Source organism: Chlorocebus sabaeus, chromosome 20 (assembly GCF_047675955.1).
Source record: "Chlorocebus sabaeus isolate Y175 chromosome 20, mChlSab1.0.hap1, whole genome shotgun sequence".
Classification (NCBI taxonomy): domain Eukaryota; kingdom Metazoa; phylum Chordata; class Mammalia; order Primates; family Cercopithecidae; genus Chlorocebus; species Chlorocebus sabaeus.
The window spans coordinates 51,529,795-51,547,907 of record NC_132923.1 but is presented as its reverse complement, the minus strand read 5'-3'; the positions used below and the strand labels follow the sequence as shown (position 1 = coordinate 51,547,907).

The 18,113-nt window shown below is 41.5% G+C and overlaps 1 protein-coding gene across 13 annotated transcripts in view; it reads right to left on the bottom strand.

Annotated features, from left to right (window-relative positions):
* Positions 1 to 2,692: 2,692 nt before the first annotated feature.
* DDAH1 (dimethylarginine dimethylaminohydrolase 1) overlaps positions 2,693 to 18,113 on the bottom strand; it is a 243,397-nt gene continuing 227,976 nt past the window's right edge. For all 13 annotated transcript variants that reach the window (XM_073007149.1, XM_073007150.1, XM_007978094.3 and 10 more), the window contains 2 exons: positions 8,940 to 9,083; positions 2,693 to 5,778 (listed from right to left, as the gene is read on the bottom strand). In XM_073007149.1, the coding sequence (XP_072863250.1) occupies positions 5,662 to 5,778; positions 8,940 to 9,083 (261 nt within the window). In that variant the 3' untranslated portion in view covers positions 2,693 to 5,661. The remainder of the gene's footprint in view (positions 5,779 to 8,939; positions 9,084 to 18,113) is intronic.

Sequence of the window (18,113 nt, the reverse complement as noted above, 5' to 3'; positions counted from 1 at the left end):
TAGAAAATGACATTTTGATGGGATCTAAGCTTGCTGTGATCAGAGTTAATAAGGATAATGATGATGATAATGATATTTACATTATATCTTTCATCCAAAGAACTCTTCAGTTCTTTTATCGCATTTGCCTTGAAAATGCCCCTTCGGAGTTGGGAGGGGAAGGTGTTATTAATCTGTTCTTCAGGAAAGAAAATATAGAGACTTAATTGCCAGGCTTTCAGGCTCCATTTTGGTGGTAAGAAGAGATATTTAAATAACAAATTAAACTTGGAGAAATTAAGCTTGGCGAAACACCAGTCTTTCTCAGTTCCCAGTCATCCTATATAATGCTGCCAGATCAAGCTCCAATAATATCACTTCTTGACCAAAAAGTCTTCAGGGGATCCTGGCAGACTGCCAAATTCAGTCCAAATAACTCAGCAGGCAAGGCCCTCAACGTTCCAACCAATGTTGTCTCACCATGCTCTTATATTTACCCTGCGTTTCAGCCAAATAAATCCGCTTGCTCGCCCCTACAGCCTGCTCTAAGCACCCCATTCTCCTTCAATAATGTTCATTCCCCTTGCCCGAACTTGTTCATTGTCTGTCTTCCCTGTTGCATGTACATTCCAGGAGGGTAGGGACTGTCACCACTGTATCCTCAGGGCCTAGCAGAGTTAACTGGCACTTAACAGGGGCTCAAATACTTGCTTCTGAAGTGAACATGATGCTCACCCACCTCTATGCCTTTGCTTCTGTGGCTCCCTCAGCCTAGACAGCCTGTAGTCCCATCTCAACCTATTGAAGCCAGAGCTGTCCTTCCAAGCCCAGAATAAACCCCAATTCCTATGTCTGGTCTCCCTGACTTGGGAACAGATGTGGCATTGTTCTTTTGTAGTTTGTACCTTCTGCTGTATCATAATCATTTGTGTATTTGTATAGTCATCCTTCCCTGCCTCTTCCAAACCATCAGCTCTTGAAAGATAGGAGCCGTACTCCAGAGCCTGGCAGGGTGTGGGCACTTGTTAAATATGTGCTCACTTGTCTAAAATCATTGATGACCAGCATTCTTTAGTCAGCAAAATTCCTACTTCCAGAATCTGTAGCTTGTCATGAAAGGGCATTTTTCTGTTTCCTCTTCCCTTATTCTTTCAGAGGTGTGGAGGAAGGTCAGTCAGGGAACCCCTGCCAAATCTTTCTTAAAGAAGTATCTCCCTTTCTCCTCTGGGAGGAGCAGTATATCTGGCACTGAGGTGGAGGGCTCCATTTCTGACTGGGACCCACAGCAGGTTTGCAAGGTGGCATTTGGCATTTTTTAGCTTCACTGCCAGTATCAATCTAAATAACGCAGAAATAATCAATGCAACGTCAACTGAGAAGGTGTGAGTAAATCAATGGCCTCCCCAAGGAATTTTAGAATTGGTCTTCACATCTGATGAGCATTCGCACAGACCATTCAGTTATTATAAAAATACACCACATGAACTAGCTCTGGGGCTGGGTGAAAGCTTAGAAGTGACCCATTTTTAATAGACTGAAGACCCCTGGCTAATAGCAATGCGGGCATATTGACTATCTGTGATGAAACACTACGTATAATTTAGAAAGAGCTGCTTGAATAACCATGTTGTAGAATATTCAGGGCTGTTAAAACTGATGATGTAGATCTACATTTGTTGAGATGGAAAGATGCCTACAATATTGCTAAGTCGAAGGAAGCAGACAACAGAACAGCATGATTATGTAAAATTATTGCATATTTATACTGATATCTATTTACAGATCTGTGAATATTCTCTGAAATGTTAATAATAGTTATCTCTGGGTGATAAAACCGTGGGGTAGTTTTTTCTTTACTTTTATAGTTTTTTGTGTTGCTTGAATTTTAACAGTAAGCAGTTATTTTTACAATTATTGAAAGAAAACAATACAGATTGAAAAAATTTGTTGAAAATAAAAAAGCCTCATTTAAAAAACCTTCAAATTTCCTAAAAGATGCTTACTATAAAACAAAAACAGGGGCCGGGCGTGATGGCTCACGCCCGTAATCCCAGCACTTTGGGAGGCCGAGGCGGGCGGATCATGAGGTCAGATCGAGACCATCCTGGCTAACACAGTGAAACCCCATCTCTACTAAAAATACAAAAAATTAGCTGGGCGTGGTGTTGGGCACCTGTAGTCCCAGCTTCTTGGGAGGCTGAGGCAGGAGAATGGCGTGAACCCAGGAGGCGGAGCTTGTAGTGACCTGAGATCGTGCCACTGGACTCCAGCCTGGGTGACAGAGCAAGACTCCATCTCAAAAAAACAAAAAACAAACAAACAACAATAACAACAAAAACAACTCTTGTATGAGCAAATTAAAAAACCTTTCACCTGCCTGCATAACTGAACCATGTAACTGACTATGTGCTGAATATGGTTAGCAGTGAAAGGGAAGAAACGGACACCATTTGAGGAGAGGCACAGGGGAACTCAAGCTTTCCTGACCTAGTGTGCATAATATGCACACTTTTTGAGTGCCTGAAGTATGAAGTATCACTTCAAATATTATTTTAACCCAAGCTTTGATGGTAATTGAGTTACAGGTACATTATTTTTCTAAGTTCATAGCCTAAAGCACAAGAGAAAATATCCCGTGACTGACGGCAAAGAAATGATGACTTCATTCCCCATGGCAGTTTCTGTTGCAAAGAAAAGAGACATACGCTGCTGATCACAGTACAACTCACATTTTATTCCATTGTGATTGGTATACATGTAAGATTGAGACAGCAAGAGACTAAAAATCAGTGCAGAACTTCTCTGAACTAAAGGGCCGTGAAAGGCATGATTGGTTTTGGCACACAGAGTGGATAACCATACATTGACTGGAATGAGGTGGTCAGGAAAATAAAATGCACAAATCTAACACCATGTTGAAATCATGTCTGAGTTCTGGAGAATGTTAAAGAGTAAATAATTACAAAGACTTACATGCAGCTCTTTACCTTACATTATTCATCTACAGACTATTTTTCTCCCTTAGAGATGAGGAGATGGCCTTAGTAATCTGTTCACAGTAGCTGCAAAGACCAATCAATACACATTAGAAAGATCTGCCTGATTTCTATAGCAATTCATTATAGCTGAAGAAATAATGCTAAATAATGTATTTTCTCTTTATCATCCTTTAACTAAATTGAATCACATCACCCAAGTAATTCTGACTTAACTTTTACTTAGTTAAATATAATTTCTCATGTCTTTTAATGTCAAAAAGCAGTTTCTGTTAGTTTATCCATTGGTGTATATCACAATGGATGTGAGGAAAACTTATGTGATAGTATCTTTCCTTTTCAAAAATAACATTATGCTAATGAGAACATCAAAGAAGTAACACTATGTTGCAAGTAATTTAGGTTTTCACATCATCAATCACATAGGGAGTCCAAAGAAGCCAGCCTAGCGGGTAATGTAGCAGAGCAGAATGTAATGCAGAAGAGGCACACAGAGTCTAAGTGATTTCTCCAGACAAAGAAGGAAAGACAGACAGAAGCAAAAGAAAGGAAAAGTGAAAAACAGTCTTCTACAGAACAAATTGTTACAAAGAAAAATCCATTTGCTTGCAATTGATTAAACATAATAGAGAAGAGTTCTTTGATTTGGGATGGCAGAAGTAAAGATATTAAAAATTATACGCTGGTAAGCCTAAACTGGCTGACTGGGCCATTTTTCCTGTGGTTGTGTTTGAGATGTTGAGCTCTCACAGGGAGAATTTTTGCTTTTGCCAAGGAAGGGCCAGATTTAACCCAAAAGGGCAACCTTGACTGCTGAGAACATTTTTTCTATCTTAACTTGGGCATGTGGCTAACATTCATTCTCTCCCTGGTAAAAAGATATTATTCATCTCTCATGAGATGGTTCAAAACATGACAGTGACCAAGACGTGGTTTATTCACAGGATGCACATAATTGGCTATCTGCATATGGCATGAATTAAAAAGTTAAGCAACAAGGAAGAGAAGGAGGAGAAAAAACTTTTACAAATTTCTGGCATAAAATAATCAAATAAAAGAGAAAGATAGTGGTTAAGGATGTTTTCATTTTCTCAGAGGTTTCTCACTTCCATCTGCTACAGGGGAAATGAATGAAAGTAATTCTCTTTAGGTCACCAACATAAGGAATCTTTGACTGCAAACATAGAGGTGAGCAGAGCAAGACTTGAAGTGATATTTCTTAATCTCTTTGACTCTTAATCTTAAACAACAAGCCACAGGCAATACAGGAAAGGTGGAGATGACTAGGAAGTGTGATAACGTGCCTGGATCAGTTACCATTCCTTGGAAAGTACCGTTTCCCCTGCCTGTTAATAGGCTGATTCCTGCAGGTTTGAGTAAAGGAATCATCTCTTCCTTCAGTGCCCCATTGTTCTTCATAACAGACCTGTGTCAGTTGAAAGTTGTGTAATTTAAAGGCTAGAGAAGAAATTTAAATTGGATTCCACAGTAAATATTCACAGATATTTCAAAGTAGAATTGTCCACTGTCTGGGGTTGCTTTCAAGCATCAAGGTGATCGCTTCCTGAACATGTTCATTGACCATGAGGAGCTGTTTACTCTGGCTCATATTGGACTACCAGTAATCATTTTCAGACATGATGTCTCTTTTGAAAGAAATGACTTTGCTGGACCAGGATAACTGCAAAGGGTAGAAGACTGGAAACAGGGTGAGTCAGGGTAGGTGGAAACGGAAATGAGTTGAAGGGGGAAAAAAAAAAAAAAAAAGAGTTCCTCCAAGGTCATATATGGTCAGTAATGAAGCAAAAATTCAGGGTATGTGACTTGAAGACTTTCAAAGACATTGTTCCCGTGGGATGTTTCCAAGCTTCTTGATCTTTAATGTCTTAGCAACTTACTGATACTGGATTTACCTTCCTAGGTGTGGTGCCCTACTTCTGGAATTTAGATCTCAGGGGCAAACCCTGCCAGGATATGCCTCTGTGTAGTTAACACTGCCCCAGACAGCAGCGCTGATTTCAGTCACAGTTCTGCTGAGGAGCCTGTCTGCCCCTGGCAGGGGTGAGGGGAGGGTTGTTGGTGGTAGATGTAGTCAGAGGCAGAGGAGAACAATGGCAGACAGGGTGGACCTGCAGGAAGGTAGCCAGAAGGAAAGACCTTGGGTTTTACCCAAGGTCAAGGGGGCTGTGATAGAAGAGCGAAAGGCAAAAGTAACTAACTGAAATTCAGAAGTAAAAGAGAAAAGAGGATCCCTGGACCAGGGAATTTCACAGGAACCAAACATGATTCATGATATAGAGGGAAAAAAAAACAAAACAAACAAGCTTATCTGACTGATCAAGAAGACATTCTTCAGAATATACTGACAACTAAATAATTTTCACACCAATAATACAAACACTAAATGAGTGTTTCCTTACTATGATTAATCACATTTTGATAATTCATTAGCTCTATATCTTCTAGGTTGCTTAATTCATTTAGCAAATCCACAGCTTAGGTACCACCGGGAGAGGAGGGAGGGTGGGGGTGCTGAATGAAGCAATTCAACTTAGAATCAAATTTTGTAAACAAGAGTTAGTAGCACAGTGGCACAGTAGATTGTCAAGAAAAACAACGGGAGTGGGCACAGAGTCATCGGCCTTGCCTGTGCGGTCTTGCCGCCTACCAGGGAGGACTCTGAAGCTCAGGAGTCTACCTTCTTGTTAATTAAAACTGAGCAGCAGGTGAGCAGCCCGTCCACCTTTTCCAGTTCAGACATGCTCACGGGGATCAGCATATGGTCCTTCAGTTTCTCATAAACCTACAGTGGGAATCAAGGAAAAGGAAGAAAAAGAAGGATTATGTTTCTGCCTGTTTTACCATCCTCAGAAGTGGAGAATCAATTTGATTTGTGCATCTAGGCTTTTCATTCATTTAATCCCAAGACACACATGCAGTCTCAACCACACACATGCCCACAGTCATCACCACAGAGCTGGTGGGAACTGGTTAACCACTAGCTCTGTGCTTTAACCTCAAGGCCAAAGATGTGTCAGAAATGTGGTTTTGCTAGAGATGCCTTTACTCTGCCATTGTCCTTGCTAGATTAAGTGGTATGTGGAAGTTGGTGGCCACGTGTCAGTCTGAATATTACTCTCTCCTCACACTTTATTTTTATTTATTTACATATTTTTGGAACAGGGTCTTGCTCTGTCATCCAGTTTGGTGTATAGTGGCGTGACCATGGCTCACTGCAGCCTTAGCTTCCCAGGCTCAAATGATCCTCTCCCTCTGCCTCCAAAGTACCTGGGACAAACAACAGACACACACCACTATGCCTGGCTAATTTTTATTTTTTATTTTCTGTGAAGACAGGGTCTCACTATGTTGCCAGGGCTGGTCTTGGCTTCCTGGGTTCAAGTGATCATCCTGCCTTGGCTTCCCAAAGTGCTGGTATTACAGGCATAAGCCACCACGCTAGGCCTTCTCTTCACACTTTAAAACCCTCTCAACTATACCTTTGGTTTATTTTCTTACCAACACCACTGGAAAAATTTGACAAGATATAACTTAAGTATTTCAGGTTAAATTGCTTTTAAATTACAAGTGTAAATTTTATTAGCATCTTTTGACACTAATAGAAAGCATAAGTCAGAACTTCAATTAACAGTTAATAGATTTTTCTGTGATGATCAAATAAAGCATATTTTTAAAAACAAAGTTACTTGAAAGTGTACTGCCTAATAACAATCTACTGTGCTTCTTTAGGAAGCACTGTGTTTCTTAAAATTCAGCACAGTGGTTAATTAAGAGTGTTGGAGCCAAAGTAGGGTACCAAACCCAGTTCTGTCAACCTACTACTTAAAGAATTATTTCAGTGAAGTGACATTCCCTCTGAGCCTGGTTTACTTCTCTGTAATACTGGAATAGTAATGTTGCCCCATAGGGCTGTTACAAGGACTGAATAAGAGAATACCCCTGGGATGCCTGGCACCCTGCCTGGCACCAGGGAAGCCCTCAGTAAACAGGGATATTATTAATACTATTGTCATTTTTGAGAGACACACGGCTGAATCGGGGATAGTGAATAATCATCTGGTAGGTCAGATGATCAATGTGGCTAAAGAGGGATGAATGATTCAGACCTGTATTTCTCAAAGTGAGTTCTGTGACTGGGTGCTTGTTGATATTGTAGATTCTAGGGTGGGGGTCCAGGAACTTGCAATTTTAGCAACCCTGATGTGCATTAAAGTATGAGATCCATTACTCATCTAAGAGCTGGGTAAGCCCCAGTCCTGGGTCAGGAGTCCTCTATTTTCCTCAGGTTCACATTTTCAGCCATGGAAATAGAAAAAAGTATCTATGTATTCCCCCCACCCTTTTCTTTTTATCTGCTCAGAAAGAGGCTGTGATTAGAGAGTGAGTCTAGTAATTATATAATATTGCATATTTAAAAGGTAGTATAAAATATTTTCTAATATTTGCAAAGCTTAAGACAAAAAAAAAAAAAGATCAATGATTACTAAAAGCTCTTCTGAAATGCATAGTATAAATATCTTGTTCCTATTGGCAGAGATGAGATGCTGAGTGCCTAGAAGATATGGACACTTGAAGAATCTATGGACGAGCACTGTTATGTTTGCTTGGTAGGGTAAAATCGAAATTACTAAGGTATATAGATGAGACTGGCAGAGTACGCTGAAAAACAAGGGAGATTTTCTTAGACCAGGAAAAGCATTTCAGATCCAGAGACAGCTCCCTTACTGGAACACAAACGCAGAGACTCCTGGAGGGACCAGTTGGCTGATTTCGAGTGTACCATATTTCTTCCTGCTCTATCTTTTCAATGAAGAGCTTTTTGCTACCTAACATGGGCAGTTTCTTCTTTCTGCAGCCCTGACAATGAACACCCACCACTCTGGGTCATTCATACTCCTCTACCTAAAGAAACAAATGGCCAGGCATGGTGGCTCATGCCTGTGCACTTTGGGAAGCTGAGGTGGGAGGATCATTTGAGCCCAGGAGTTCAAGACTAGCTCAGGCAACACAGGGAGACCCCGTCTCTACAAAAAATAAAATTAGCCAGGTGTAATGGCGCATGCTTGTAGTCCCAGGTACTCGGGAGGCTGAGTTAGGACGATTGCTTCAGCCCAGGAATTTGAGGCTGCAGTGAGCCATGATTATGCCACTGCACTCTAGCCTGGGCAACAGATCAAGATCCCGTCTCAAAAAAAAAAAAAAAAGGACTGAGCATGGTGGCTCATGCCTGTCAGCCTATCATCCCAGCACTTTGGGAGGCCAAGGCAGGCAGACTGCTCGAGCTCACGAATTTGATACCAGCCTGGGCAATGTAACAAAACCCCATCTCTGTTAAAAATACAAAAATTAGCCAGGTGTGGTGGTGTATGCATGTAGTCCCATCTACTCAGGAGGCTGAGGTGGGAGGATCTCTTGAGCCCAGGAGGTGGGGTTGCAGAGAGCCAAGATCATGCCACATCACTCCAGCCTGGGTAACAGAGTGAGACCCTGTCTCCAAAACAAAAAAAAAAGAAAAAGAAAAAGAAAAGAAACAAATGGCCCTTTTCTGAGGGGCAGCTCAGCAGCTCTGTCAGAAAACAGTGATACCGTTGACCATCTGATTGTAGGTCTTTATGCTTAATGAGTATCTGAGGGTGGGAAAGTACATTTAATCAGAGCTAGGGCATAGACTTGGGTGAGTACTTATTTGAAAATCTGAGTATTATTTGAAAAGCTTTGACTATCGGCATGATCATCTCAATTACTATGCATACATTAGTGAGCAATGACATGAATGAGAAAAGTGAAACACATTTTCCTTGAGCCCTAAATTGTATTATCCTTCCTCTTCTTAATGGTTTGATATGTATAGAGGAAAAGGAGGCTCCTATTGGTCACTCCATTATGAAAGAATCCCCAGGGAGGCCGACCCAGCTGCAGTGGCCAGAAGGGATATTTTTTTACCTTTGCACTTTCTGGATACTCTTCCGGGGTTCGGTGCAGCAATACGTGCCCTTTGTTGGGGATATTTAGATATATACAGTTTGCTGCTATGTCATCAGGCACAGTGAGTTTGTCGTAGCGGTGGTCACTCATCTGTTGCATGATCTATAAAGAGAAACAAAGCAGGCCTAAGCAGAGTATCTCCCCACACTTTCAAACAGAAGGAAGGCAGTGTGGTAGGATACAAGCTTGTAACTGACACTTTAGGCTGTTCCTCTGTTCAAATTCCCATCTATTACCTCCAGTCACTTAGAACCAGACAAGGAAAACTTGATTAAGCTATGAGTCTTTGGAAGAATTGCAAGGGTTTTTGTTGTTCTTTAAAAGTATGTGTTTGTCTCTCTTTTCTTTTAAGGTTTTAAAACTGTCTATTATTTTTCTAGTCTTTGTTCAGAAGACCTATCAGTAAGATAAAAATGGCACATGTAAGGCCCAGGAGGGGTTTTGCTATCTCTGGCTGAGTAAGCAGGGCTGCCTCCTCTATAGGAAAGAAGGGCCATACCAGTAATCAGAATAGTCAATAATGTGAATCTGATTTAGCAGTAACACCACATGTGTGCGCACGCACACACACACACACACACACACACACACTTTGCTCTTCATATATTTTTAAACTGAATTCACCTGTTCACTGGCAAGTGATGGACTTAATACAATGAGCATAAAAGCCACCTGGGGAGAATGAGAAAATCATATTTCCAGGCCTCAACCTTAGGGAATGCTGGTTTGGCAGATTTTGGGTGAGGCATAGGAATTTTGCATTTTGAAAGCCCTACAGATAATTTTGAGGCAGAGGGTCCCTGGACCACAACTGGAAAGAAAAAAAAAAAACCTTCTTGGCAGGTCTGTTCTTCAAATGATGAACTTATTAGTATCTTAGCATAAAATAACTTTAAAAACAACACAAAAATGAACTCTGCACAAAATTTAAAATATTGATACCTCATCCTTACCTCCTCAACATAATCAAAACCCTCAAAAAACAACACTCCTCCCCCTAACAACAAGAATATCCAAATTTTAAAAACCCACAAAAACAAATATTATTTGGGGTTTAGTCATGTAGACTCTTTCTGCTCTTTATCAATATCCATACAGTTTTAAGGAATCTGCTGAAATGTCATGCTAGGAAGGTATAACATGATCTTTTCCACAATCTGGTTCTAATCTACCTTTATGGTCCCATCTACTTTTACTTTTCAGTGTTTGTATGGAAATGTGCTTCATATTACTAGGTAGACATGCCCACTCAGTCATGGGTGCACTGGATAGTAAGATTTATGGTATGAAGAGCAGGAGAGAGAGAGCATACTTCCTGCAGAAAATTCATTCCTAAGAGCGGCACACAGTAAGCCCTTCCTGACTCACCAGTCAGGTAAACCATTCACTTCTAGTGTGGAATATGTCAAGGATGGAGAAAGGCCAAGAGCAGTCCCACAATGGAATACCTTTCACATGGAAGGTGACATCAAGAATGGGGATGAGCTTAAGCATTGTATGAAAGGCTGAGACATACAAATGAACAGGACCCAGACCCAGTTTTCCAAGAGATTACAGTTTAGTGGAGGAAACTGACAGAAAAATAGATAATTATATAACAATAAGAACTAGCAGCGCACCACGCCAAACATTTTACATTTATTATCTAATCTCAAAATTCTCATTTTACAGATGAAGAAACTGCACTGAGAGAGGTCAAATAACTTGCTCAAGGTCACACAGGTAGATTCAAACCCAGATCTGTGCAACTCAAAACGTTTCTTAATCATCTTACTTTGCTCTTCCTCAACTTCTGTAGCAGCAAACTATCTCCTACAAACTACATAACACCTACGTTTTCACATTCACTTGGTACTTATTATTTACTCTCTGGCAGTACCATTAATTCTTTTCTTATATGTAATCCTATTATGACTTGCTACAGTCTGGTATAGGTAAAGGACTTAACTGGACACCTCTCTTGCACTTTTGAATTTAAATTGTTCTTGAAGGGATAGGCCCATAGAGGGGATCACCTATGGAGTGGGTCTTTCTTTATAGCCCTGATTAGAAACCTTAGATCTAATCCAACATGTGGGCAATTAAGAAGTTAAAGACACTCCTAAATGTTAACTTTTCTAAGAAAATTAACAACATATTCAATTTAGCCTCTTTATAAAATGGATATGCCCAGAAATAATATGAAGAAACTTGAGAGAGAGAGAGAGAAAAAAAAAAACAGACCCAAGTAGCTCATTTGTTATGAATTGTAATTTAGTTCTTCTTATGCAGATTTTCTTTTTGGTTGCTTCCAAAACACAGTAATAGCAGCTTCCATTTATTATTGTGTGCAAGGGAACGGATGAAGACCGCCTGAGCCCAGGAGTTTGAGACCAGCCTGGGAAACATGGCGAAACCCTGTCTCTACAAAAAAATTAGCTGCGTGTGGTGGCACACACCTGTAGTCCCACCTCCTCAGGAGGCTGAGGTGGGAAGATCATAGAGGTGGCAGTAAGCCGAGTTAGTGCCACTGCACTCCAGCCTGAGCCACAGATAATCTGTCTTGGAGTCTAATCCTTAGTCTTAAAAACCACAAAAGACTAGACCCACCACATTCGCAAAATTACTTCTTCAGCTTCCTTCTTTCTAAGGCCTACGTTAACACACAATCTAGTAGTGTTGCAGGCTTAGCATCCCTTCTACCTAGATTCCCTAGAGAGATAATTGCTATAAAGTTCCAAAACTTTTCAGAATAAGGACAAATTTTACTGTGAGGTTTTGTGCAGTTTCTCTCTCTTCAACCAGACTGCTACCTCCTTGAATGCAGGTCCAGGCATAATGAGGTGGACAGACCATGGGCTTTAGAGTCAGAAAGGTCTGGGTCTGAAGCCTTGCTCAGCCGCACACTAATTGTGTGACTTTGGGAAAGTCACATATGCCCTGTGAGCCTCAATTCTCTCAGCAGTAAAATGGGATGGGAATGCTATACCTATCCTCCACAGGGTAACCCTGAGGATTATTAAAAAAAAAAATCCAAAACAGATAATGTACATAAAATGCTTAGCACAAGCTTCTAGCAGAAATTAAATGTGTAATAAAAGTCAGTTCACTTCCCTCTTTGTTTCTTGCAAGTCACTTGACATAGAGCAGGTGACCAAAATATGTTTGCACTAACTGGTTCATTTCTTCATTCCTTTCACCTTTTTAAAAGCTATGGAGAACCTCAGGAGGGCACTGTGATGAACTATGTGGTCAATCACATGGGTAAACAATTAAATTCCCTCAGAGAAACAAGGTATGGTCTATGTCCAGAAATAGAAATACAATTCATTATTTTTAATGTGAAAAAACATGGCTAAAATCAATGAGGCCAAGGTTTGTCTGTTTTTCAAAGCCATACAGAAGGGCACTATACTCTGTAGTCCTAACTAAAATGACTCTGGATGACAAAGTAAGACAATAGAGGGGTGGACCTGGAATTACCTACAGAGTATGTGGCACCTAAGGGCATTCACAGAAAGAAAGAAAAGAAAAACTTTTGTGTATATCACACTGAACACATAGGCCTCTGTCAGGCTGTGACCCCAATTGAGTAAAATAGTCCAGAAACCCAATGGGCAGACTGACTTCTTCACAGTAGAGTAGGGCTGCCTCGATATGCAACGTGGCAGTTAGGATTTGTGAGACTTCTAGACAATACCTTTTGGTCAGTCTCACAAACATGCTTTTTTCCAGTTGCAGGGAATGGGTTCCACTATGTCTAAATCTCTGCTTATGATGTGCTGTTGAGGGTGGACCAAGATGGCCAGTCTGCTGATGTTTGCAGTCAGAATGGGACGGTCATCCTGTCACATATATTGGACCTAGTTTACCCGAGAAGTTCAGAATTTCTTCCAGATCACTGGGGAGGCAGTTCTCTGAGCCAGAGGTTTACTAAGTAGAACCCCAGTGGTTTGAGGACCTCAGAGAGATCCTTACAACATGTATGCACAACCACTGCTACCTGGTCAACCTAGACACAAACAAAATCTAGAAAATCTGTTATTCCCATTGACTTACTTTTCTAAGCAAATGGGAGAACTGTATGTAGCATATTTTGGCCCACACACACCATTCATAATCACCAGATAACTGCCGGTTGGTTTTCCATTTTAATTTGTGGTCTGCGATGCTTCATTGTACTCTTTATCTACAGATAAATAAATCACCCATGTCTCTTAGTACCAGATGAGTTGAAAGAGAAAGAAGCATGGCAAGACTACATCTCCTAGGCCTGACTTTATTCACTGGATCTAGCGGTCTGGGCAAATCCCCCACCTCTCAGCGTGACTCATGCATGTCCGGTGGTGACTACAAAGCAGAAGTATGGAATGTCATACATTCCAGAGGAAGTGTTCTCAGGGATTGTTATCAGTGCTGACTTCTTGTTTACCAGTGAGGAAACAAACTAAAATCTCCAAGGTTGTGCCCATCTCAGAAAGCACCACATGTCACTGGAGCGACAGGGCCTGTCCAGTTGACTTCAGCTGTTTCCATACTCTGCCCTGTCCCCCAACCTCACCTCCTTGAGTGAACAATACTCTCCCCTACTTGGTTCCTATTTGAATTGTTCTTCAGTTACTGGCATGTATTTGAAATTCTAATCACTGTTTTGTTTCACTCTGTAATGCTTCTTCCTTTTCTGAGTCTTATTTTCATCATTTAAAGGTTCTGGTGGGGACATTCCTATACTTACTAACATAAAGGCCAGTACCTACTTTAGAATTATTTGAGACAGTTTCAATTTTTCATTACTGGGAGAAAAGGAATTATAATATCTTTAGTGGGGAAATAATTTAATGCTGAGAATATATGAAGTAATTTACTGATAAATTCCACTGAGAGTTACTCTTAAAATAAATGTCTTAACAAAACCAACAAAGCCACCTTAGGAGAAGCTTTTCTATTAATTTATCAAGACTCCACGGTTATCATTTTAAGACAGATTTAAGAATATGCCCAAAAAATGACTTTTAATAATGAACAGGCCCCATTTGGAGCAGTGAGTGGTTCTGCTTAACTGAAAACAATTACAAAAGGTATGTCAGGCATAGCCTTTCTAAACGAAAGGGATTTATGAAGTGGTAACAGTAGATAACAAGAAATATGCTTTTCCCCCTTGAAAAAGCTAAAGGTGCTTATTATAAACACAAAGAGATTTTGTCTTTTGGGACAACGAAAAGGTTTCTCCTTTCCTGTCAGAGTAATTATTTTCCTTTCTCTTGTATGTTGTTATTGTCTGAATAAGCTTACCATTTATTTGTAGCTGGATTCAGGAGACACATGTATGTACAGAAGGCAGGGTGCTGGCCATTCAGCAGGGAACATGCAGAGAAAGATGCAGGAAGGCTGTGTTGCTTTCGAACATCGTTCCCTTCTTACACCCTAATGGGCACTGTGAGGATGCATTCACGCACCAGCCTGGTAGGGCATCACCTCAAAGAGCTTGGGCTCCTGAGGACTGAGCAACAGTGAGGCCGAGGAAAAGGTTCTGTTTGCCCTTTGTGGATGCTCAGAGGCTTTGTTAAAAGATGAGCACCATTTCAACTATCCCGAGAATGCAGCTGTTGAGCTGTTTAGTTCTGTGTTCCAACATTTTTTCCTAAAAAAGCATGAAGGAGGTGGTACTGCTCCAGTGCTGTATGTAGTGTTTTTCCAACCCCAGGGACTGTACTTCCTGCTTCTCACTGTGCCTCAAGCCCGAATGGAAAGGAGACACACCTAAACTCTCCACACGTCAGTCACCACAAATTCCTTTCCCTAAGAGCAGATTACTCGATATCCTGAGAGGCCCCAGACTCAACTCTGAATGATACAAATGAGTTCTACAGGATTTGGGGGAAAGATCTCAGAAGTCAAGTTGCTGTTCCAAATGCCCTTTCTGAATTTTGCCAAAGGAATGATTCCACTTTATGTAAACTAGTGTGAGCGATTATTATTGGGATTGGCTCAATTGGTGGTCAGCTCTGTTCAACAATCTTTTATGGTACGCCCTCTTTGGGCTCGGCACAATGGCAGTGTGAGGTGGGAAAGGGAAAGAGATGCCTTCAGGAGATGAAAATCTATCATTTAAGGCAGGACAAGCACATGAAGAGTATGCTAGCAGTAAAAAGAGAGTCAACCTCACTTTTATCATCGGCAACTCCTTAATGAAGAAGGCACACAGCTGTAGAGAGGAAATGGCTCTAAGAATCATCATGGCCACGCTGTTATGGTCTGTTACACAGCTGCTGGTTGGAGGAATTGGCCTTGCTCCCCAGGGTGGAGCTGTCACAAAATAGAGTGGGAACTGTCTGGCTTTCAGCCCAAGAAAATCTGCATGGCAAGTTGCATTAACAACCAGGCATTTCCGGCAGTTCCCAACATTTCTGGGAATTTTCTCATCCAAAGGACTGAAAGCCCACTCCATTCTCTTGCTTCTTACTCATGCTTTCTTTGTATTACGGTAATTATGTTTTTAAAAATCCTGGGCTATGTTGTTTCGTGGAACAATTTAGAACTTATTGGTCAAACTCTGAAGCAAAGGTATATAAAAGGTAGTTAGAGATGTTTAGGGAATATTCAAAGCACAGTTTTGGGTCACTCATAATTGATCTTTCATATATATATAAATACATAATGTACCCATCTTAACATATCAAAGCTAAACCAATATTAAAAACAACTGACTATAGACTCTATTGATACAATATATGATGCCCAAGTACACTTTTCATTGCTACTGCATATCTAAAATCATTCATTTATTTATCCATCCATCAAGAGTGTATTGAGAGCCTGACAACATACCAGCATCAAGGCCTGGAGGTCTTTTTAAGGCTGAGCCAATATAGCTATGGATACCATTCTAAAACTGATAGCATATTTTCATGTTTTATAGTCTTTCCACAGACTAATTCAAAATGAACACTGCCTGAGAAGGGCTTTAAGATGACTGACTAGAGGCACTGGACACCTGTTTCCCCAGCAAAGAAGAGCCAAAATAGCAAGTAGATAATCATACTCTGAATAGACATCTGAGAGAGAATGCTGGAATTCAGCAGAGAAGTGACAGAAAACACCTGAGATACTGAAAGAGAGGGAGGCAAGGTAGACAGCCTGGCTGGAATCAGCTGGAAGTCCAGAGAGGGTCCCTAGTGAGAGGAAAGGGTAAGTGAGAGATTCCCAGTGGTCCATGTTCCCACACTGACTCCCAAAATCCTTGTCATGAGAGTCTCTCAAACCCCAAGGACCCTGAAACTGGTATTCCTGGGGTCCGTGTGGCAGTATTGCTCCAGAGAGGGAGCCCACTTGGGTCCCATGTACCCACTTAGTCCTGGACAGATAGCCAGCTAGTTAGAGAGCCCATTTCCCACCAGACTGCATTGTGTCCTGGGACCCAGCAACCCTTGTATCTTCACATCCCCGGAGCCCCACTGACAGAGGGCTGCAGGGTGCAATGCAGGTTGGACCCAGTAGAGGGGCAGGGTCTCTAGCACTCTAGCCCACACATTGTCCTGCACACTGAGGACACTGATCCTGGGACAAAGGGAGCTGAAGCACGTTTTTCAGAGCATGAAACCTGACTTCCTGGGGCCACTGTTACTGACAGAAAACCCTGCTCCCATAGTAGAAGGGCTACCTCACACTAGCATGTGTCCTGAGGACAGGTTGCCACCATTGCCATAGCCACCTGAGCATACCATCTGGGGCTTGGGAATTGCTCTGCCTTGTTCACCACAGCCTGGGCCCATGGGCCCCACGGGGGGCCTGAGAAAAGGCTTGCCTAGCCTGGCACCACCCCTGTCTTCCCCCAGTGCCTATGCACATTGCCTGGGGGCCTAGGGATTGCCCCTCCCCATTGGTTGACCCAGGTGCACATGCATGCTATCAGAGGGCCTAACAACAGGTCCAGAAAACCTGCTGCTGAAACCCAAGCATGCTGTCTGGAGCCTGGGGGATTGCCTCACCCTATCTACCACTGCTGGTATCTGGGCAATCCTCCCAGGACCTGAAGGTCTGCCCAACCTGCCACCACCACCACTGCTGGCAATCTTCTGCATGTACTACCTGGAGGATTGGGGACTGGGCTTCCAAGCCCATTGCAGCCACTGCAATTATAAGTGAGTGCCCATGGGGAGCCTGAGTACTCATCCAGTCATTGGCACACTGCTGCCATAACCAGCACCCAAGCAAGCTGCCTGGAGGCCCAAAAATCAGCCCGTCTGGACTTGCTAAAACTGGCACCCACATATGCCACCCTGGGACCCAAGAACAGGCATGCTTGGTCTGCAGCTGCCAACAGCAGGGCCTGAGGACTGGCCCACCTGACATCCTATCCCCAGGAAAACCTCAGCATAACCTCCACTAACAACTGCAGCCTGCACCACTGAGGAAATCACAGACACCACTGATGGTGTATAGCCAAAGAAATCCTGTGGAGACTACACCACTATATATGCCCAGAATAAAAGCGAAAGTGCCCCAACCAACCAACACCATAGATCTATCTACAGGAAAATGTCTTCCCCTATGAAAGCCAATCTAAAAAATTGGAGGAAGTGACTGTTACACCTGATGCACAGATATCAATGAAAGGACACAGAAATACAAAAAAGCAAGGAAATATGACACTTCCAAAGGAACATAATAATTCTCCAGAAACAGATTCCAATAAAAATTAAATTTATGAAGTGCCTGATAAAGAATTCAAAATAACAACATTAAGGAAGTTCCATGATATACAAGAGAACACAGATAAACAATAAAAAGAAATTTAAAAAACAACTCAGGATATGAATGAGAAATTCACCAAGGAGATAGACATATAAAAAAGAACCAGAGAAATCCTGAAACTGAAGAATTCAATGAATGAAATAAAAAATACAATGAGAACTTCAGCAGGATACTAAATCAAGAAGAAGAATTTCAGTACTTTAAAAAGAAAAAAAAAAAGAAAGTCAATGTGACCTATGGGACATCATAAAGCAACAAAATATTTGAATTTTGGGTGTTCAAAGGGTGAGAGAAGTTTAATGGCATAGAAAAACAATTTAACAAAATAATATCTTTAAACTTCCTAAGTCTAGAAAGAGTTTTAGAAACAGGAAGTTCAAAGATTCCCAAATAGATACA